This window comes from Phalacrocorax aristotelis, chromosome 1 (assembly GCF_949628215.1).
Source record: "Phalacrocorax aristotelis chromosome 1, bGulAri2.1, whole genome shotgun sequence".
Lineage (NCBI taxonomy): Eukaryota > Metazoa > Chordata > Aves > Suliformes > Phalacrocoracidae > Phalacrocorax > Phalacrocorax aristotelis.
In genome coordinates, this window is record NC_134276.1 from 29,842,273 (window position 1) to 29,866,503 (window position 24,231).

The 24,231-nt window shown below is 38.4% G+C and overlaps 1 protein-coding gene across 1 annotated transcript; it reads right to left on the reverse strand.

The window, feature by feature from the left end:
- Window positions 1-543: 543 nt before the first annotated feature.
- VPS36 (vacuolar protein sorting 36 homolog) lies at window positions 544-24,156 on the reverse strand. The gene is made up of 14 exons (XM_075086124.1): window positions 23,991-24,156; window positions 22,760-22,828; window positions 19,063-19,133; window positions 17,664-17,778; window positions 16,134-16,223; window positions 14,691-14,777; window positions 11,385-11,417; window positions 11,197-11,274; window positions 10,656-10,790; window positions 9,661-9,726; window positions 9,000-9,064; window positions 8,385-8,469; window positions 5,805-5,881; window positions 544-5,721 (listed from the first exon to the last, which is right to left on the reverse strand). The coding sequence occupies exons 1-14, from the start codon at window positions 24,084-24,086 to the stop codon at window positions 5,628-5,630; spliced, it is 1,161 nt and encodes a 386-aa protein (XP_074942225.1). The 5' UTR covers window positions 24,087-24,156; the 3' UTR covers window positions 544-5,627.
- Window positions 24,157-24,231: the final 75 nt, after the last annotated feature.

Sequence of the window (24,231 nt, forward strand, 5' to 3'; positions counted from 1 at the left end):
AGATTGGAGTCCCAGTGGAAAAAAATTATCCTTATCTCAGGCTTTCCCAAAACACTGTGGAAAAAACAATAGAAACGCGGAAAGATCAGGAACAGTTACTTTGCAACAGTTATGCTTAGTTTGGTGTTTCTGCTGAAGAGACCAAAACATTTTGTGATCTTATTCCAGAAAGTCTCTTAAGCTTTTCCTTCTCCCTGTCAGAGCTCAGCTATAGCCAATACACCCATTTTCAGAGCTGTTAACTAATCAACATTTGATAATTATAACAAAGGTTGGTTTGAAGTTGGTGGAAGTTTTGCCATTCTCATTTAATGGGTGGATCAAACCAGAGGAACTTTGCAATTTAAAGACACACCTCAAATTCTCTGCCCAATGTGAAGTGAAACTCTGGGGAACTGTGCCACACACGCACCACTGCTGAGTCTGGCTGAAAGACCAGGAACTTCCACACGCCGTAGAAAATACCGTTATATTTAGGCAACATTTGAAAATAATTCTACCTACGTGAAGTGAATCATTAAATAGCCACAGTACAAACACCGCAACAGGTACAGATTTATTCTGCGCAACTGTGCTGCCTTTATTGTTCTTTGCAAAAAGAAAAATACTTCACACAGCATGTATCCTCCTGCAAATTTTTTTGTTAGAAGAAAATAACAAGTCCTGTCTTTGAGCTTCTGGGAGCGTTCTGCATGTATCAAAGCAAGGGATACAGGAGCACCAATTTGTTCGACTGTTGACTTCAAAAACACAGTGAAACAGCATTTAGATTATCCTCCTTTACTTAGTCCCTGAGATAATTTTGATGATAATTTATCATCAGCTGAGTGAAACCCTCCAAGTACATAAAACACTTTGAACTGAACAAAGCAATGCAGAACATCTAACTAGTCTGAGCCTTACGCTCAGAGCAGGACTAGAGTCACGAAAGTGCTGCGACTATTCCAGCAGCCCCTTCAACTTGCTGTCCATCATTGCTGTGAGCATGGCAGAGCAGGGTTTAATGCACTCTTTCATCAGTGGGAATTTGAAGTCACAGCATTCCCAGTGCAGTGGGGAAGGAGGAGACTCAAGATCCTACCTGGTCTTTGGTTTGGAGCAGGGATATGGAGCAGGGTGGTTTCTATCAGGTCTACCTCTCATGAGTGTGCACTAAATAGCACTAGCAGGCTGTGGGGTTTTCTGAAACTGAGGTTTCCTCACTCGCTCCTGAAGTTACTGTGTTTTGGTGTTGGTTTTTTTTAAATAATTGAATAATGCTTCATTTCTAAACCGCAAAGAAAAATTACTCTCAAGTCTGCAGGCCAGGACAACTACCTGGAAGGCATTACACTTGGGCCTCTGCTCCAAAAAGTATTTAAGCAATTCCTTAAAATGAAGATGAATGTTGTCAACAGACATGCCCAGAATATGCTCTTAGCACAATTACTTGCAGCTCATTTTTGGGAGAACAAAATGCTAGTTGAAGCCTTCCCAGCAGATGACCTGGACCTAGACTGTCTTGCATTTCTCGTGAATGCCTGAAGCACTGAGAATTAGGATGAAATGGGAACTGCTAGAGTAGGAAAAAGCAATGCAATTGTCAGACTTGTGAATCTAGCTGAGGCAAAAAACCACTCGAGAGTGGGTTCCTCCCAAAGAAAATAATTATTTCATATCAAATCCACAAGTAATTTTGAATCAGTTGCAAATGAGAGCCTCCCAGGCTTGAGGAAGCAGGAACCACTGTCAGCAACAGACTCCCACTGTCTCCCACTAGCGTCTTCATGAATTCAGTGACGTACTTTCACTAATTTTACAAAAATCACAGTCAGGCCCTTTGGACAAACTGTAGAAGTCATGTTAGAAGAAGTGAGTGTCCAAGAGTTTAGCTTATCAATACACAGCCAGTAGTGATTATTAAAGTTCCACTTTCTGAAGACTTCTGAATACACATACATACCATATGTTATCTTTCAGGGGAAAAAAAAGTTTGCATTTTGGAAATATGGTTCAGGTTAGGGCCATGTTTCCATAGGCTGAATATAATTTTCCTGAAAACAAAGGGAAAGGAGAAATAGAAAGGATGTAGAGATTCCTGAGCAGTGTTCTCTTCCTGTCATATGTATAAAGAGACCTGTGTTTTCAAATGAAAAACATCATTTAAGACTACTCCATTTGAACAGACCTCTGTTAACAAACCTCTGTTCAAAGGACTGCATAATTGGGCAGCCCTGGCAAAATGAGATGAAGTTCATGTATCTTGATACAAATATTCTAGGAATAATCAAAACATGGAAGGTTCATACAGGCACCTTCTGTATTAAACTACAATGATCTGTGAGAATGACAACTATATTTTCCTCTCTCCTATAATACTGCTTCAACAGTCAATAGATTTTTTGCTGGTAGTACCAACAGAAACAGGACTGGGCAAGGGCAGTTTAGGACAGTGCGATGTACTACCATGACACCACACACCCATAAACATGCCACTCCATTTGTTTGCCAGATGGCTGGCTCTCCGTGTGGCATCAGATGTATGATTTCTATTGTCTTTCAGCTGGGAAAACACATTCGCATATGTCAGATGCTGTTCCAGCTCTAGCACAGGATATATGCTTGGCTCAAGCTCAGACTGGTTCCCTCATGAAACTGGTGCTTGTGTAGACATCTAGTTTTGTGATTCTGGCTGGAGTGTCTCACAGGCTACTCAGCAACAGAACCAGGGCATTCTAATTACATTTAATTCATAGAATAATTAAGTTTGGAAAAGACCTCTAGGATCATCAAGTCCAACCACCAACCCTACACTACCATGCTTCCTAAACCATGCCCTGAAGTGCCACATCTACATGTTTTTTGAACACCCCCAGGGATGGTGACTCCAGCACCTCTCTGGGCAGCCTGTTCCAATGCCTGACCACTCTTTCAGTGACAACATTTTGCCTAATATCCAGTCTAAACCTTCCCTGGTGCAGCTTGAAGCCATCTCCTCTCCTTCTATCGCTAGTAACTTGGGAGAAGAGACCAACACCGATCTCACTACAACCTCCTCTCAGGTAGCTGTAGAGCACGATAAGGTCTCCCCTCAGCCTCCTCTTCTCCAGACTAAACAACCCCAGTTCCCTCAACCTCTTCTTGTAAGACTTGTTCTCCAGACCCTTCACCAGCTTCATTGCTCTTCTCTGGATAGGCTCCAGCACCTCAATGTCCTTCTTGCAGTGAGAGGCCCAAAACTGCACACAGCACTCGAGGTGCGGCCTCACCAGTGCCGAGTACAGGGGCACGATCACCTCCTTACTCCTGCTGGCCACGCTATTCCTGATACAAGCCAGGATGCTGTCAGCCTTCTTGGCTACCTGGGCACACTGCTGGCTCTCGTTCAGCTGGCTGTCAACCAACAATTCTGCCTTTTCATTTTAAATCAAAACAATCTTGTACCCTTTTAGGTACAAAATGAGACAGCAAAAATATGATGCAGTTTAAAAACCTGCCCCACAGAACCACAAGATTTTGATGTTCAAAGACTTTAAAGCTGCCAAAAAATTTTAAGAAGAAAAAAACCCAAAATTCGACAGAACAGTCTATTTAAGAAAATCTTTTCATTTTTATTACTTTCTAGTAGTAATTGTCTTCTGTGTATGTTTAAATTCTAAAACAGCTATACAATTTACCCTATAGACTTCTTCCCTGTAGAAAAAAAAAAAAGCCAAGGAAAAATATTCAGAAAGAAAAGCTTGAAAAGGTACCATCATTCTAAATAGGCCGTATTGTTATTGCTTAATTAAAATAATGAAATGCTCAGGATTGGAGCAGCAAAGGCTGGAGTTTACAGTTAGCATTTCCTTTCTGGTTTTGCCCTTTCTGCAGAAGACATGCCCCCTTGTGGGAAATGGTTCAAGCCCATAAACCACTGGTCTCCCTTGACAGGGTTGGGTATCGGGCAAAAGAAACAGCTGTCACAAAACACCTTTTTGCTTCTGAATTTCTCATTTTTCAGTCTCTCCTTAGATGTGTGATGATTGGTGTACCTCACGTAGATCTCTTCTGGGTGTTGTGGGGAGGATGAAGAAAAGCAGGAAGCCATAAGGCTCCTGAAGAGATGACACTAGATGGTTAACACAGTAAAAATAGGGTGGAACTGCTTCCTTCACCTGTGTCAAGCACATTAGTTTTAGCACCTTCACGAAACAGAGGAAAACTTCCCTAAATAAAGCACTGCATGAAAGTTTGCTTGTGACAAGGATAAGATGACACAATTCATTGGACCTAAATGAGCATCCTACGAACGAAAAGCATCATCACTTGGGATCTCTGCACTGAACTCCTTATTGGCAGGCTCTTAACTCTTGTCTAAGCTATGGTAACACTGAAATAGTTCTGAAAATATTTTCAGGCTCTTAAAAGCCTTTTTCTCCTTTTTTGTAATGTCAATTTGGCCATTACAACCACAATGCAGTTATACATATGTTGTCCTTGTCCATACCTTGAATACATTTTGTTATTTATTAAAACTGGTCACTTCAAAATGTCAAAAATTTAAGTGATGTGGATCACAAACATCCACTTACCATTATTACCATGACAACAGATCTTCAAGTAATGTAACAACTCCACTGGAGTTATGAAAACTGAGACTATCCAATTGCATTCAGTGTGAACATAGGGTGAGGAATACCAAACAACATGATACGCTGTGACTATTAAACACAGGGTGATGGTCTTCTTCCTCCCTTCAATACTGAAAGCGTATTAATTTTTGCATACAAGATATAAGCAAAATAACTGTCTCTCCAAAACAGATAGTAGGCCGATGAAACAGACAAACGATCTTTCATTAGAAGTACAAGATAAAAACCAAGCACATTAAAGCACAGAGTCTGGTAGAGTGACAGGAGGCTACTACACTCTGCCATGTAAAGAGAGAAAAGAGAAAGGGCACCCAAAGTGCAACATAATGAGACAGGAAGGAAGATGGCAAGGAAAGAGAAGGGAGGAGTCTGTGCTAACAATGCTCCTATCTGAGATATTAGCATAAGACATGACTAAATAAACATCATGTTTTCTAGATTCTCATAACATACGTTAATCTCTCCTGGAGCAGGTTCGTTCTTTCTCAAAGTACAAGAAGCCCAAGATCCTCTTACAAAACTGTTCATCACTTCAGGGAGAAGGGGTTATTCTACTCTGGTTTGCAACTTATACCTCACTACACACCAAAGTCACTTATCACTACGGATACATCTGTCTGCTTTGTTGCTCTAGACATAAACAAATTGAAACTGGAGTATGCAGTAACCTGTTTTGTGGGTGCTGGCCCTCATGGCAGACTACAGGGATATTCTCTCCACTTTCACTTGTGTGGAATCTTCATCTGCCTTCTCTTGAAACGAGAAACTACAGAGCACATCAAATAAAACTTTGAAACATGAGCTAGCCGGCTTGAGACAATTAACATGTTTCTGACAGTGATTCCTACTTCCTTTCAGTTCCACATAAGAGGATTCAGCACTTGAAATACCTGAGAACTGTAAAGCATTGCAATGTTCATCACCGTTGCAGTAGACTAACAAAATAAAAATTTTAAAGTCAGTTGGTGGAAGGGTTCTGCCCTCTACCCTCTTGTTCAACTGTTACAACAGACTTTAGCTTTGCGTCAGAAATAAATTTGGGTAGAATCTCAAGCCTTCCACTGAATCGTCTCTGCAAAGATGGCCCATCTTTTCAGCAAGCAGCAGCCTAGAGAAAGCAAAAGAAGACATGCTGTATTACTTGAGGACAACGTGATAACGAAGGTATTAAACACAGCAATTGTCACTTACCTTTCTTTGGCTAAGAGAACAGACATCCCCACGAGCTTAGCAAACTCGTCAGCTGTGAGAGAACCCTTTTCAGATACCTGTCAAAAAACCAAACATATAAATAAACAAACTATGGCATTAAAAGGACAATAAAGTTCTCTCAGCTACTGAATCAGGTCTAGCCTTGTGAAGTGATAAATTGGTAGCAAATCCCTTATGAAGACAACTAGTTTGTTTGCATTTTAAAAAAGGACAAATAATTATGAGTATTTCTCCTTAAAAATGCCCCCTCCGTGTCCTGTGAAAATTGCCAAGTATAAAAAAGGAGCCTAGAAAAGAGTTAAATCTGTTTTAAATTTAAAAAAAAAAAAAAAAAATAAATTTCACATGGTACCCTTTCCTTCAGATTTTTTTTAAAAAGAAGCCCCAGGACAAGAAGAGTGGAAAAATTAGAATAGTTCAGACAGCAGTACTGTCACAATCACTATTTACACAGCCCAACTATACTAAGTGATTCTGCAAACAGTGAAGCCTTAGTGAGGAAACAAAAGACCTGTTCAGGGCATCGATTTAGATATTTAAGTCACCTCAGACAGAAGTGGAAAATTTGAGTTTAATGGGATTTCAAATATCCCCACTGCCTATAGAAAAATCCCCAAACCCCAATACTCCACCCAATCTTATGTCATACTAGAGGGATCAGTAAAAGCCACCGTCACATTCCATTGATACAAAAGATAGGTTAAGCCTTGGGACTCAAAAATTTGGCTCCATTGTCTCAACCACACTAATACATGCGAAAATGAAACCTCACACAGGTTGGACGTGTGGATGCTTAAAATACTAGATATGACATCCAGACTTATTACTACATTGAATTTTCCAGATAAACATGTTTTATTACCCTACAAATAAATAATTCTTCCATTTCTCCATTGCTTCAGATTCAGGCAAACTTGTAAATGCAGATGTTGTTGCCATTTCTGCTTCCCATATAACTGGGTGGAGAGGGGGTCTATTCTGGATTATTCTCAGCAGTAGTCTTTTCACAATAACTCAGACTAAATTAGTCCTAACTTGAGATTTTATGAAGCTAAATCATCAAATCTAGATAATGGAAGTCAGCTATACAAGCTAATATGCATGTGGGTGATTAACTAACTATCCTTCTCAAGCCACTATTCTCATCAAGGGTGACTTTGGGTTCCTTTGCCTTCCATATCATTTCCTGTCTTCTCCAGCTGTTCAAAACCACATCTCTCTCCTCTCGGAAACCCTATGACTTCCTTTCACTTCTCAGAAGTTTCATGTTACTGTACATTATACATTAAGTACAGTGTGGTTTTGGGCTCAGCTCTGATCTCATCTTCCTTTTCCCTTATGGGCTACCCTTCCTCACCCAAAGCCTCTCCCTTACATTTTTCTATGGAGTCAAAGTCTTATATTATGAAAACTGAAGAAAAAAGGCACTTCAGTAATAAATCTACCATCTGTTGCTTTTTGCTGTTGACCTCATCTGTTATCAAGAAAAGGTTTTTCCTTTCCTTTCAAAGAGATAAGCACTCTTACCAAAGGCAACAAATTAATTGGAAACCAAAAATAATCAGAAAAAAACTGAAATTGGCTAGGTATTTTTCTGTAAATGTAAGAAAATAAACTGAAAGGGTTAACATGTATTTAAAGATTTAAGCGTTTTAGTTTTCATAAATTAGGATGGAATCTTAGATTGTAGATGAAAATACATTTCTCTTATCTAAAAATCTTTTTGATGAGAGAAAGCTATAGAGTAACAATCACGCAAAATGCACTGAAGAGTCTACCTCATGTACCAAGTGAGGAGGTGTCTGTCATAGCTCTACTTTTTCTTGACTGCCCAAGCCAAAGTCCTCTTTGACTCTGATGTTTAACTTTGGATACACTGAGTGAGCCTTTAATGAACTTTACGAAAACAAAAAATTACATCCCACTGAAAAAGACACAGGAAGACGCATCAAATAATGGGATACCAGGACTTGAAAGAGTCCAGAGGTAGCAAGACCACGAAGGTTTACCACACTGCAATTTATACCATTTCTTTTTCCTGATGAAGGTAGCTTAATTCTATATGTACTACTCTCCAACTGAGCGCTCTTCACAACAGCAAACTCAGTACAAGATGTTACACATACAATGTGCTATTTATGAAATAAACCCAAACAACTGCCTGTATCAACATTTAAGAGCTACTTTCACTGCCTTCAAGCACCTTGTGTACAGTGTCTGAAGTCCACTTCTCCTAAATTAAGTACTTAATACTTGCCATGAATTTCATCCTACAGCGCAAAAGATTTGGAGAAAGGTTGAAGGTTAACGAAGTTTGAGAAGAGATAAAAGAGGTGAAAATGTTCCTGTTCCCTAAGGAGACAACGACTAAGATTATTGCCTGCACAGCACTTTGAAGATAAATAGTGCTGTTTAAGTACTACTATTAGAAGATTTGGGAGTGGAATATTTTGTATTTCAAAACCTCAAAAGGAAATCCTGTACCTCAAGTTTTTATACCTAATGTGTTTAAATTTCTCTAGCATGGTCAGAACACTGAAGGAAATGAAGTACACTTACTGTCTCTAAAGCAGAAGCTACCATTTCCTCTTCATTATGAGACTGGAGTTCAATCACCATCACACCACTGTCAAATATCCGAAGCCTATAATCAAGAGAGTCCAAGTAACTAAAAAAACCTGTGCACACCATCTATGATCATATTTCTAATGCATCCACACCTATAACCACATTACAAAAGGAAGAGAAAGAAAAACAAAAAATAACAAAAACAACCGCAAACCCAAAAACCTCTGTGAAATGACCTTACTATTAAAAGCATCTTCAAAATCTGAAGAGACTGAGAAGAGCAGGGCATATGTCTGGGCTTAGTCAAACACTTTTCCCATCTGAAAAAAACTGTATTGGAAGTGAAAAGAATATTGCCTTCCTAGCAAAGTAAATGCTGGGTAAAAAATATAATATTTTAATGTAGAGCAGATGTTGGTGCATACAGCAGCATCCTTTAAGCAAAGGGTGACTTTTTTTTTTAAACAAACAAAACAAAAACCCAAAAAAATCTTGCACAGGTAAAATACTAAGTCATCCAAGCACAGGTAAAATACTAAGTCATCCAAGCACCATGGTCTGACTTGCAAGTATCATGCTTTATAAATACATCTGTAAAGCTCTTACCTTAGTGGTAATTTCAGTGACTCCAGCATCTTACAAGCATTTACTAAATCTTCTGGTGACAGCAACTATTAAATTAGTAAAACATATTTATTCACAGCTTGCATTTCAGGTATAATAGCGTAACACCAAAGCAAACAGTTTTAATAACTACAGCTATAAAATACACCAGGCAACATAATATTGTTCATTTTCTTCCTTTCTATTGTCCAGTCTATCTTCTTGGCTTCTATGCCCTGTCTTGTTTCCTTACAGTGTGTTCTAGAACAATCCTTCTTGCCTTGTTTACAGAAAGAGTTGATGTATTTTGTAAAAAAAACAAAGAAAACCACCAAACAAAAAACCCCACAACCAAATCCATTCACCATTCTTTAGTATTCTGTGTCCCTCAGTATTCTTTCCAGATAAGGACAGATTTTCCCTTTTATAGGGCATTAAAAAAGCAGCATACATTATGAGAACTCACAGGGGATAGACAAACATTACATGGAAGAAAGAGAAAGGAAAAAAGTAAAATACCCTAATTTTAATAAAGGGCCGATCACTTCATGCTGTTAGACAGGCAGAGTGAGCAATTGGTAGGGAACATTTTTACCCTTTTTCCTTTAATTACCTTATCACTGAAGTACATCTTATAAAACACTTAACAAAACCAATTTCTCACCTCTAATCCTCGTGCGCGATTTACCAGACAGTACACTTCTGTAAGCGACATGATCCCTCCTCGCTCCTGTGTTAAGCACAAGACTGGTAAGAGAAATAGCATTAATCTAGTAAACACAGTATCTCAACTTGCATTAGACTGATTAAACAGGTAAAACAGAGGAGCTAAATGATGGGCCTTAATGAAAAACACCATTAGACAGGCAATACCATGTATTTCTAGCATGAGAGGTAAGTAACAACTTATATCTTTCTCTAATAATTTTAAAATGCAAACCACTGATACTACATCCAAAGACTGAATTACTTTGATTTTAAAGCAGAGAATAAATCACAGGAACAAGGAATTTCAAGATAATAAATCTATCAATCAATTTACCATTTTTGCTTTTCAGACACAGTTTTCCATTCTGATCATAGTAGGTAGCACAAAGCTTTCTCAACAAATACTGAAATATGTATACATTATAGTAGCCACATAGCCTTATAAGTTGCAACATGAAATCTAAATTTGTGGTGAGAATCCTGAATTCTGTAATAGCTTCAGATAAATTAAAATATGAGATATTACTAAGAAGGGGCAAGCTGTGTAATAACTGTGCTGTATTTGCAAAATATGTAGGTTTTAAGCAGCTTAAAGACTGACTACTTATATTTTCTAAGTCAGTGTTGCTTCCTTCTTCAAAAAACGAACATTCTGCAGCAAGGGATGAATACAGAACTATTCAAATAGAAAAGACTGCTATCCCTGCAGTCTTGCTATCACTGATATTTCACAAATTAGAAGCTGAGATGCCATTACTCCAAAGAAAAATTCTTACTTATATTTAAAATTTCTTATTCAGAACAAGGATATATAATCCTTCCATGAACACTGAACATGAGGCTGCGCTGCAAAATCTGAGGCTTTAAGAGGCACAATACTGCAGCTGAAACACATTTACATCAAAATTCAGCAACACATGGAAAGTTCTGGTGCAAAATTAGGTACTTTACCTCTAACGGCGTCTGCAGTATTCCAGCTAGTTGCTTCGCCAGTTGCATGTGGTAATGTGTACCTGATCCATATGTTTCCCTAGTAACTGGATTAGCTATACCCATACTCAGTAGATAGGACTTGAACCTAATAGTCTAAACAAACAAATTAATAAAGGTACATCAGCTAGTGAATAATTCTTGCTTTTAAAATTCTTTGATTTTATTACCATAAGACAGTTTTGGTGAATAAATCCATCCAGTTTACTACCAATGAAGTTAATCTCTAGCAAAGAGAAGACAAGACTTAATACAATTTACTTTTGACCAGCGGAGGTCAAAAATACAAAATTTACACAAAGGCAGTACAATCTTTGCTTTTAAGAGAGGGTCGAGAGAAAAGCCAACACTAAACAAGTAAGTCACATTTACTTTATGTAGAATTAAAACACAAAAACCCCAACTATGAAGTGTTCTCTATGAACATTACTTGTATTAAATGGATAGCTTTTTGCTTTGCATAGGAACATTTGTGTTGACTTTAAAACCAAAATTAATTTACCTCATCTTCAGTGATGTCACCTTGTTTTTCTTTAATCTTGTTAGCTATTGACTTTGATAACTCCACCATTTCCTTAGCCTGTCAAGAAACACACATAGATAAGTCAACTTTGAGCTCAACAGAAAAAAGCATGCTTAAAATTGAGAAAACAAGCGTAAGTCTACTTGGATAAGTGACACATGCCATACCTTCTCCATTAGTTTGCTAAGATCCTCAAAAGCCTGAAATGAAAAGCAGACACTGCAGATCAGTATAATTACAGCATTCAACTTCATGGATACAGTGAGCTGCCTTTGTCTGCCTATCTATCCACGCTATTCGTAAGAGCTGCTATCCCTTCAGATTAATATGATACAATGTGAGATATTATTAATAATTCATTGATATAGTTGTTTTATATCAGATCTTTAAAAAATTATATAATCCATAAACAACAAAGGATGAAGAAAAGAATCAAACAATCACACACTCTTCTAGTATGTGAACACTGGTTCAAAATGATTTATGAAGTCCATGTGGCAGGAAGGAATAATGAAACACTCAGGCCCAGAAAAGATTAAACTGTCCAAGTTTATTATGCTCTCCTAAAAGCTGGGAGAAGTTTCCTTGGTGGTAATGGTAGGTTTTCTTCCGACAGTCAACCCTCACTCAAGGAGATCTATTGTTTCTGGCCAGCAGCAAGTCAGCTGTAAAGCTACAGAAGTACGCCTCCCAACAAGACAATTTTACTTTAATCAGTAGATGTTACTAAGTTAGTCAGAAACAGTCATTTCAAATGAGCAAGGAAGAAGGTATATGCTTTCACATATATGCTTAACTGAAGAGACAAAATCTCTGAAAATATGTGGCAACATCTCTTAAGTATTGCATACATAGAACAGTGGTGCTACCATAATAAACAAAAAACAGTTTAAAAAATGAATTAAATAAGGTCAATGAGACAAATTATCAGATTTAAATAAACTAAAATAAAAACCAGATAAAAAGCATCCTCTGAACTGGACCTAAAAAACCAAAATACCTGCTAAAGCAAGAGAAAAAAATTGTAAAAAACCCAATTTTTTTCTAGTGTAAGAAACCTTTTATTTTGTTTCCACAAAAAAAATGTAATAAACTGGATATCCATCACAGGACCACAGTTATATCAAGTCTATTAACCTTAACAAACTGCTACAGACTCAAATACAACAATTCTACGACCCACAAAGGGCATTTTTAGGCTTAAATAAAACATACATTAGAAAAAGCTGAAGGTATACTGAAATTCAAAAGATAACCAGCTAGGATTCAAAAATTCATGTAAAAAAATTAGCAACTATACTAACACAACTATATTAAAAAGCAACTCTCATTTCTCCCATCCGCAGCTACACACATTCTGCCTTCTCACCCACTTCTCTCAAACACATGACTACGTGCCCAGGTGATCAACCTTTTCAAACAACCTTTTTTTGAACAAGTGGTGTGAGAAAAATTCCTGAACCTGTTCAGCTAAAGCTTGCCTGACAGCAGCACCCAACTCCTCCAGCCACAAGTAAAGAAGGTTGTTCAGTTAGAGTATGTCAAATGTCCAGAGACAGATCTTGCCTACAGCTTCTAGCCATTGCTCCTATGTGATTCCTGGTTTGTTCTGACTAATTCCCCACTAGAAAAACACATTTTAGCAGAATTTGCAGAGGAAGATCCAGTTGTTCCCATCTACATGTAGGCACCTTACTTAGAAGCTTATTGGTTTGAGATTCAACATGCAAAGAAGAGAGATGCCTCTGGGAAGGGACAGGGTTTGCTTTTCATCTGAATCCCTCCTAATGGTGCCAGTGTTTCTCCACTGACTGAAGAAGTCTAGCTTCTTAACACTTGGTAGCTAAATTAGGTATCCAAGACTAAGTGGAACAAAGCTAGGTCCAAGGGGAGAAAAGAAAATATACTAACGCATAACAGTAATCTACCACCACCAGAACAAAAGCTTCTCTTTGGAATATTTCTTTTTACTTCTTAATCTGCCAAATTCAAGAATTTACAATACATTTCCCAATCTCTAGTGTAAATCAAAGTCCTTCTACTGTACTTGTATGTGATATCAACAAAAAGTTTTCTAACAAGGCTTCTCCCAGCTTATTTCTAATCTCTATAACCTGCATGAAAACATCGTTCATCAAAAGAACCCTAGATTTAGCTAAATAAACACCATGCTGTGTCCAACTCCTCCTCTGCCTGACTCACTGAGGGCAGGCCTAGAAACAAAGGGGAATGTGCACACACCTAACAGGAACTTCCTCAGATAAACAAAAGGCTAAAGAACTGGATTCTTATCAGCAGTGAACAGCAGATGCAGGAAGCCTTTTCCTGGAAGCCAGGGCACCATTTTTTAAATTAAGTCATTTATAACATTTAAAGCCGGAGGAAGGCAGGATTTTACAAGTCACAGTTTTCCTCTGTTCATACAACATGTATAGATTTTTTTTTACTCTCTGACAAAGCTACTAAAGGAAAAAATAACCAGACAATACCTTTTGAACTATATACACATGCATGTAACCACAATACCTTTTGAACTACACACAGAACTTCATTCATTACATTCTTCATAAACAAAGGAAAAGGTTTAATGCTACCAGTATCTGAAACAGCATGCGGCCTGCAAAGGTACTATAATTTATGTATCAGAGCAGTGAATGCTTTTCTTATTGTGGCACAATTGAATCCCATAAAGTTTTGCCACAATAACAAACCTGTTGCATGCAGTTTATGAGTACTTCTGTATTAATCTCTACTACCAAGACAGAACCAGACTACTTTTGAGGATGTTGCTGTCAGGTATATTCAGAGAGATTAATTGCCTCTGTTGTCCATCAGTATTGATATCTGGAACTTAACTATTACACTGTTTCTGGGGGAAAGGATGGTCTCCCTCTAGCCCAGGTATTTTGCAAAGATCCTTGTAACACCTTGCTGATGCCTGGGCTGCAGAACATTTTGCTGTAATTATAAGCCTAGACCCAACATTTTAAAACTGAGTATTTATAAAATGAAAATCTAGCTTCAATACAGTTATGTGCAGACACTTACATCAGCATATTCTTATTAATATGTATTAAATTTTCAACTGAAACCAAAATTAGCTGTAAAAAAAAAAAAAGAGGAAAAAAACCCCAAGCTTGTAATAGTCTCCTTTTGCAAATGCGTTTGTGTTCTGCCTCCCCTGATGAAAAGTCACTGAGCTCAGGTTTCTAATTCTACCAAAACCAATTTTATAAGTACACACCGATACTTTCAAAGAACAGCCTTCTTGAAAGGAACTGTTTAAATGAAGTGCCTTTACATATATTAAAAAGCCAGTTAAACAAAGTAAATAACTGTAAACTATACACTCTTAATCAATTCAGACTTCTCAACAAGAATAATCAACAGTCTCAGCTGCCCCTAAAAGAAAGTGTGAATGAATGTAAATGGCTCAGACAGGTGGTTGACCTTGAAACTTCAGTAGTATTTACCTCGGAAATGTTTTTGTCAGTCTCTTTTCTTTTTTCCTCTAATTTCCTTTCGATCCCTACAATTCCTACAGCCCTTATTCTTCCTGCCTGCAAAAGAAAATAATGAAAGGAATCAAAATAGGAAATGCTAAGTTTTCTCATCTGCCTCACTGTGAAAAACCTTACACTAGAAGACAGGAAACATTCCCCCACAGAGCTGATACAATGCATACAATATTTCATACATTTCTTGAAAGTATTTTTTAAAGCAATGTAAAAAAATAAACAGTAAGTGTAATTAGTAATAAAAAGCATGTATGAATTTGCTCTAGTAGACAGATAATAAGATTATCATATTGAAGCTGTTAATATGAAGATGCCTAATAGCCTGATCCAGACTGAGCATTCCAGTTCATCTCAGTTTAAGCCTCCTGAGTCCATGTGAACATCTATACTAGAGCTGTGGAAATGTGTATCTAAACATGATTACCTCAAGAAATCGAGCCTGAAGAAACATAGCCACAGAAACACAATGCTAAGTGCAGTCTAATTTACCTTGCTGAGAAGTATCAGAACAGAGGTGATGGGTGAACCTTTCAATTGATGCCAAAAGTGTTTTAGAAAGGCTGGTACCTAAGTGGCAGGGGTGCCATCCCTCAAATCTCCGACTGCAAAGCTCAGCGCTGGTGTTAATGATTTGCTATGACTCAAGAGTAAGAACAGGAGGGAAGGCATTTTCATCAACTGAGTCTTGACACAGGGTGCAGGCTTCCCCATCAGCCCAAATGCAACTATGTTTATAGGTACTATAATTACAAAGGATCATCCTATTTCATTCATATGGTACTATATGTTCAATATATTAATGTATTCAACATAGTCATATACAGAAACAACATCTACATGTTTATCAGAGTTTATAACCTAGAAGTATGCAGACAAAGAAGGCAATCCAACACACGATGAAGAGATTCTCCATAAATATATATTCTAAATGGACAGTTGTTAAATCAAACATATAGTTTCAAAGAGTTAAATAAAAGTTGCATGTTATGTTTAGACTTCCAGCCTACAAACGATAAAACAGAAATCACAATTAAGACCAAAAATCTTTCAGCTTCATTAGATCTCTCATGCTGAATAAAACTATATGCAAATATATATATAATATTTGCATAATTTTGTGTGTGTGCATGCGCCCGACTACATAAAAAAAACCAGAGCTCATTATCAACTATTCAGGTCTAAACACACTCAAGGCAGAGTGGACACAGTGTTCTATATTAGATGAAAACTGCAAAGGCAAAACTAATTTATGCCGGTGAAGAAATAAGCAAAGTAAAGCTGATTTCCCACATGCCTGCAGTGTTGGTTAGAGAGGCACGCCAGATGCAGTACACTGTGGCAGCAAGATGTGGAAACAAGAGATTACAGGCAAATCCTGCTCAGAAGCTCTGCACATACCTGTGGATCCTTGTTAACTTGCATGGTCTGACCAGTGGGCATGTTCTCCCATCTCCTTTGTGTGATTTCTTCTGATAATCGTCTATAGAACTGCAAACATTAGAGAGTGACAACAGACACTTCAGAAGCTGTGCAGAGTACCTCCTGGTATTTTCAGCATCTTGGTGGTAGATGATATAAACTTTACAGTAAGACAAATCATGGTAACACCTGCACATCCACAGTACAGCTTTTATATCTGGAAATTCTTAATCTCCAGTCTTCAAAAATATACACATTAGAGGAAGAGCCATGTAGTTACTAGTTAAACTCACACGAGTACTTCTACTGTAAAATATTTTTTTCAGATATTCAAAATATTCCAAAACATGCTAAAGGTAAAAATGTTGAGATTTGCTCAAAGGCATGCTTCTAAGCTGAAGGAAAGTTGAACAATCCGATTACTATTGATCTGTTAATCCAACAATATAAAGACAACCACACAGATCAATTACACTTATTTGTTTATTGCTACCACCAGAAGATGGTATTAGTTAATTAGTTAACAGTAAGTGTATCCCACTGACCAAAATCCAGAAAGAAAATCTATTCCACTCTTATGAGTGTTGTTCACAGTTCACAGGAAAGCATTCTGAAGTCATAAATAAAAGATCTGGAGTGTAACTGATATGCTAGGTAACCAGTAAGCATGGTTCTCAGACATGAACATTAACATCAAAAAAAATACGTTTACGATTAGGTAAAACAGCTATACAATTACAACTAGGCCTAAATCTACACTCGCCCTAAGCTAAAAACTGCTCACAAAAAAATGAAAGTGAGTCTGATCAAGCACATGCGTTTATAAGACATTTATAACTAACTGAAGTTGAAAATCTGATTTTCTGCAGGGAACAGGGACAGCTTTTTTCATGGTTCAAAGTTAAAGCTCTCACTCTCTTCAAGTAAGGATCTTATACTATGAAATTTCTTTACAGAGTGCAATTTCTTTGGTTTTTAGGATAAGCCTTCTTTTAAAAAAAGGGTTTTTTAGAATGCTCAAAGGCTTTGAGATTTCTGTTGGTAAAAAAATGAAGATTTATAAAACACAAAATGAAACAAAGCTCTGAGGCAGCAGAAAGTGTTCAGCAATAAAATTAGAGAGATGATGAGGAATTCCTCATGCGCGATTCCTGTGCAGGAGAGGGTTAGCTACAAAGAAACATTTTTTACTCTGTTAAACATTTAACAGATTCCAGAGATATTATTTTGGAAAATCCTGTGTTCAATCTAAAAGATTACAAAAGGAAGTCCAGGCTTATATTAAAGCCTAATAATGCCTCCTGACATTTTTGGAACTCTATTTGCATTATTTAACCGAAGTATAGAACCCTGAAGGCTCATAGTGTGTCTTTAAAAAAGGATGTATTGAAAAAGCTCCACCTCAAAAGCAAACATGGGAAGATCATGGAAAATTATCACTAACACAGCAAGAGAAGAAAAGCATGTCCAAAGATCTGATGTGCTGGGCTTGCATGGTACAAAACTTACCTCAATCTGCCCATGTTCTTTGAATGAAAGTTTTATGTAGGAATATTTGCTGCTTTGGAATGGACCAGGCTCTTTGTCTGAAGAAGCAGGATGAAGATGAACAACTATTTTGGCACTAAGAAAAAGTTAAAGGAAAGAGAAGAGAAGCTTTCTGACACATCTAAAAAAATTATTTCTACAATCAAAGTTAACCACTAAAGTTAATCAAAACCTCCATTAACTTTATCTCACATAAGAGATAAAGTACATTAAATAACGCTTTATGTTTGTGCATCAACATTGAAGTATTTTGACTCAATATTATGGTAGATCTTGCATAAAAACTATAACCTCTAAAACAGCAACATCTCACAAATTTAAAATGTACCCACCATCAGTTCTTGAGAAATAAACAGGACAAATTTTAACATGGCTAGCAATAATTTGTGAAAAATCTTTTAGCTATGATAAAAACTAATTGTCAACTAGTCACTTCATTTGGCTTTTGACTTGCAGTAACTACTGCCAAAAACCACTATCTTTGTCAAAGGAAAATAAAAGGTCTCAGTATTACAGTTAACCTATCCCACTTGTACATGTCACTTGCAAACACTGTATGTGAATGTGTCCAAAACCAACAATCAAAGGTAACTTGCATGGAAATAACAGTCTAAAGTGACACCTACCACCAAAACAAACGTTGAGATACCATTATTTTAGGAACATAACAGACCTCTATCACAGCATGACTGCAAGCCTGATGTTCCCATTTCATTTTACTGATACTTTTTTCATGGGTCTTTATTTACTTGACTTCTCCAGCATTAGTGAATTACCTGATTTCTTTTGGCATATTACCTCACCCATCTGACTGTAGTCAACTACATATATTTTTCGCCAGTTAATTTTTTTTCTCTTTTTCTTGTGAAGCTTCTTTATACACATACCATACTGAATTAGTTATTCAAGTGAGTGGAAACACTTGAGTTCCTTCTAACCATCGCTAGAATTTCCATGCTCAAAATTAATCATATGGTCCTGAAAAGTTATATATTACAGGATCTGGCAGAGTTTCTATCCCCAACCAATTCTGTGGCAGAAAACACTAAAATTAGCTTTCAAATTTAGATCCAGCAAAATGACTGTTGGTATTTATGACTAATGAAATGAAAACAGCAAGCTAGAACACATACTTGTTTAGTGATTACAAGGCGGTTATTTAACAAATCACATCAAACACTGCTTTGGCACGACTCTTACATATTTGATCTCAAGTAAAGAAAGCAGGTCCTTGTGGCTGTCAATCTGCAAACTTGGATTGCAAATGGAACCCACCATGAATTAATATGTAATCTTGGTTACCTCACATAACATGTATGGCAAACTATCCATCTGAAAAAGACAGTGACTATCACCTTACCTTTTTCCTATCCCAGCTGCTTGCTCTTCAACAAAGACAATCTGAGACAGAGGTATAGCAATGCAGCACTCCTGGAATCATCAATGCAAACACAAATGACATTAAAGCCATATCCTGACTATTCGTTCTCTAAAACGAAGTGTTCTCTCTCTCCATTTCACGAACAGTACAGATTTCTACAGGTGCTGCCTGAGGCACTCCATATGAAATATGATATTAACAATAGAAACAATCTATTAAAGAGAAAGTAGAAAACTTAATACAAAGTTGGAACTGAGTTCTAGATAATAAAAAAACCTCCAAACTTAAGTGTCAATATGTCGACTTTAGACACCTCAAGCTACATTCATAGAAGGACTTAGGAATTTAATAAATCTTTAGTATCTAAGTTCAAAATTTAAACACTAAAATTTCCATACTACTGCAGCTTATTCCTGTAGGTGTGCCATGCTCATAAGTTCTTAACATTTTTGCATTGATGTTACTTTGGGAGCTACAACAATATCCAAAAGCACTAGTCGTTTAAATGTCGAATGTCTAAAAAACTAGACTATCCTCTGAGGGGAACAGGAATTTCTCCCACAGCCGAGGACTTAATCTGGCAGTTGATGCATCTCACACATTTATTGGACTGTGCTTTAGACAAAACAACTCAGAGCAAGAAACAAGACTCTATCCACCTGTGGGAGACTAACCTACCCAAGCTAAACTCTTTCTATATGCATTTGAGACAGAAATTGCCCAAGGAAGCAAGCAGTTCAAAGCATCTAATTTGGTGCCTAGCCTTGTTTTCGGGAGTGTCCTTTGGTAAATGTTGTGCTCCACACAATAGTTCGGTGATCAAGAAGTCACCCAGAATATGGGAAACACAAGTCACATTCCCTCTTTTAACCTCTCTTCCATCTGCCACAAGGGTGTCCCTAACACCAGGTTACAACGAACACTGCTATGGGGCCCACTCAATCCCTGCTACCAAAATTGTTCCTCTGCATGAAATGATTAAATACTCATTAAATTGGAGATTAGGAAGTATACATGCGGGAACTCCCAACTAATGAGTAAATCTCTCTTTGGGAAAAAACATGATGTATTTCCTGTTCTAAAAGCTCTTAATACAAGCCATTTAGATTCTTCTGTGGGTTCAGATTCTAGATCTGTTACATAGAACAGGTTACTGTTTGTAAAATGCCCACATACCTCTGGACACTTTAAATATAGGCAAAATGATACTTCTGTTAAAAAAAAGGGTTTTGCAAATGACAAAAGAGTCCAACTATATATAGTAAGTACACTGTCAAAATGATTGATTCATTTAGTTCACAGTTAGAAAGTTACAAAATTATTGTAAGCACAGGGACTTAGAATCACCCCCTCCTGGTGAGGGAAGCAAGAGGAAGGGATACAGACAGAGATATGTGTTAAAAATGCTGAGAGTTTATTTGGATCTTTTTTCCTAACGTCTCATGCTCACATTATGCATCATTTTATGATTTAAAATGTTCTACAGATCCAGCTATGTAACAAAAGAATTACTTTTTTTTCCCCTTTGGAAATCACTGTATTTTCTATACTGTTAAACTGCAGACAGTATGTAACAGCAGCAGCTATAAACCACAGCTGCTTTTGTAAAAAGTTTTACTATGTTAACCTAATGACATTTATTACTAGTTTGCTGACACAATAAAAATGGACACTCTATGAGTTTATTCAAGGTAAGCTAGCTAAGGTTTCTAAGGTTGATGTTATATCACAGCTGAGCTTAGCCAACAACTCACCATGAAAATAAAAGGGCATTGTGCTCCTCATGTTTCAATCCTAAGAGCTTGAGAAAGAAGCAGCTTCATTTACCCCACTAACAAAGTTATTTGTTTAGTACAGATTTAAAATTTAAAAACAAACCTGGCTCTGCTAGGACAGAATCATACAATCATTAAGGTTGGACTTGATGATCCTAGAGGTCTTTTCCAACTGTCAACCCAACACTACCATGTCTCACCACGTCCTGAAGTGCCATGTCTACATGTCATTTAAATACCTCCAGGGATGGTGACTCCACCACCTCTCTGGGCAGCCTGTTCCAATAAATTCCTCTGTATTACATAAGAACTGGGTAATTTTTGCCTATCTCCTGGCCATATGTTTCTGCCCCTCCTCTTAATCAAGCCTGGAGCTTGTCAGAATGTTTGCTGAGTTAAATTAATTTGTTAAAAGAAAACTATTTCTCTTATTCTCCAAGTTTCTTCTCTGCTGAATTAGCAAATTCAGTGATCTCAATACAAGGAATCATATAGCCTATGAGAAGGAGAAGTCAGGAACAAAAGATGAATGTCATCCTTTTGTTGAGAAGGAGAGAATGGGGATATGGACAGTTGTTAGACTTGCTGAAGCCATAACACTTAATGTTACTCCAAACAAGTAAAACATCCAAGTGAGAAGATTAGAAACAGTAAGCAGTGCACATTGCAGTACGCGCCCACATGTCAAGACACTGATGAAGAAATAAGAAATGAATTACACAGACAGTTTAGCTCAACTAAATTATCTCACACTGACCGTGCTGAAAAAGTTAATTTATACAGAATAGTTCATGATCTGGACAAACAACAACTGACTTTTTTAACAGTAACCCAGCTCTCATAAACAGTTTGAAAGATTTGTACTGCTGTTTCTGCAAACAATCGTTACGGAAAAAATATGTTGCATTGCCAAATTAAGAACATCCTTGGTGACCTTATCTTTAGAAGGCTCTTAGTAGCTCCCTGCTTTGGAGCAAAGATGCAATATTTGGTAAGGAATGGCCTTTAGGCGTGAGAGGTGCTTGCACAAAACTAATCCATTAGAATATTATATGCCTTTGAAGAGTTGTCATCTGCACATGCTGTGTCTAAACTTTGGCTTCCGGGGTTAAATTTCTAAAAGATTGTGTTCAAAACAAGCATAATCCAACCCAGTTCTGAGGAGGACTTCTCCTTCAGTTGCAACTGCAAGTGGTGCATGTTGCCACAGTCTCTGCTTAGAGCTCTGTATGGGTCTTTCTCACCCATTTCTAGCCTGCAATCTCAGGCTGTGGCCTTCAGCAGCAGTATTACACTGTAGTTCTGCCACTGCCACTTAACCTCTGAGTTAGTTCTCCACCACAGTACAGACAAATGTTCTTGCCTACTGAAGGCATGGTTCAGCACAGGAACAGGCAGTTGGGAGGGTAAAATCTGTACAAAATAATACTTCTGCCAAACACATCCTATTATCAAATCATGGTCTGGGACTGTATGCTGGAAGCAGAAGGCAGGGAAACTTGGACTTGAAAACAATGAGGAAGAAAAGGTCTTGCTAGACAAGGCGCATAGTTCACATTATGATTTCCCTGACGCATTCAACTTCAGTCTCAAACCAGTGTTTTTAGTGCATGATGCCAGACTCTATTTTTGTGCTGTAGAAAAGGAGAATTTATATGATTAATTCCCATACCTCCTCATCTCTGCAGGATTATTTTATTAAAGCAGAATTTGGTAAAAGAACATTCCTGCACATAATTTTCTTTCCACTGTGAGCCAAAAAATGGACTCTACTTGTAAAACAAAGCACACATAAAGGAAAGAAAAATCTCTCCGCGTGCAGTCTTTTAATTGCAAGCTACCTGTTGTTTATTATGGAATTTGCAATTCAATGGTGTAAGAGAGACAAAAATGGGACTTACGTGATTCTTCTGATCTCTCCAGATTAGTCTGTGTGTGCTTAGCAGTAATACTCCGCTATCAAATTTCAACTAAATGGGAAAAATAAAACACATCAACAACAAATATAACCAGTAAATTGCATAATTACTAATCTTGGAAACATTACGCATTACCACAACATAGCAATCAGATTCAACGAGCCAGTATTTTGAGAACACTCTCTTTTTTCAGAAAACACAATAAATTAAGTTTAGGAAACAATGGAGAAAATTAGTATAAAAGGATTAGATAGATATATACAAACTTCCTTTTTCAACTGTACAAACTTTCCCCCAGGAAATCCTGAGGGGTCCTCCCTCCATATGCTGTGCAAGATATACAAGTGTTCCTAAATATCGTATTTTCAACAGGGCTATTGGCTTTGGAATGCTATTTGGTGACAGCAACCGAATACAAAGACGCTATGCAGAGTCTGAAATCTTCTGGCCTTTCACACAGAAGTAGTACTTCTATCCATTTCATTGTTGAAAAGATCTTTATCAGGCAGCCATCAGTATTTGGAAAAATCTCTGTTAGCACATTGCTTCCAACTGGAAGCATGTTTTTACACTTTTTTTTTATGAGGGTATGCACCTACTCTGGTGAGGAAAACTGAGGATATATCAAGAGCTGCTCCAGCCGTGATACAAAACAATAGAGGAGGCTCAGATGACAGCAGAGGGGAAGATCGCGCCCTTCACGACCAGAGCTAGAGAGCATTTCACAGCTACCCGGATGACTCGGGTGTGAGCTGTATGGCATGCCCTGGACGTGGCATCAAAGCCAAAGCGCACGGCTTGCTGAGCTGAGCAACAGGGGGGAGCACTCAGCCCCTGACACAGGAAGTGACAGCCCGAGGAGGGGACACCAAGTTTCACGACAGTGACACCAGCTACACCCGCCCTGCGGGGATGCCGACCCTCCCCCACCGTCCAAAGCCCTTCTCCCGCAGAGCCTGGGCCTCTTCCCCAACTACTTTCTCACAAGCCCAAACCCCGGCGCAAGATGTCCCCCTCCTCCCAGGCCTCTGACCGACGCTCCTCCTGCGGTCCCAACCCCCCGCGCCCCTCACCTCGCCCCCCGTCCCACACCGCCTACAGCCACCTACCCCATCACCCCCCTTGGCTGGGACCCACGGCCGTGCCCTTTCCCCTCTACCCGGCCCATGTCACCCGGGCTGCGCCGCGCCCCGCTCAGGGCCGCGCCCGTCACCTTCTCCTCCCCGTCGCAGAGGCGCACGCCGCGCTGCTGGACCACCAACGTCTCCCCCAGCTCCAGCAGCCCAGTAGTCCACACGAACCTATCCATGGCGGACGCGCAGCCCCTTCCCCTCCCTCCCTCCCTGCCACCTGCGGACCAGGCCGCAGCCGCCGCTCCCCACCCGCAGCCACTGGGCGAGCGGGCCCCATCCCCGGTCGCTCCGCGCCCTCTAGCGACAGCCTGAGGAGCAGCC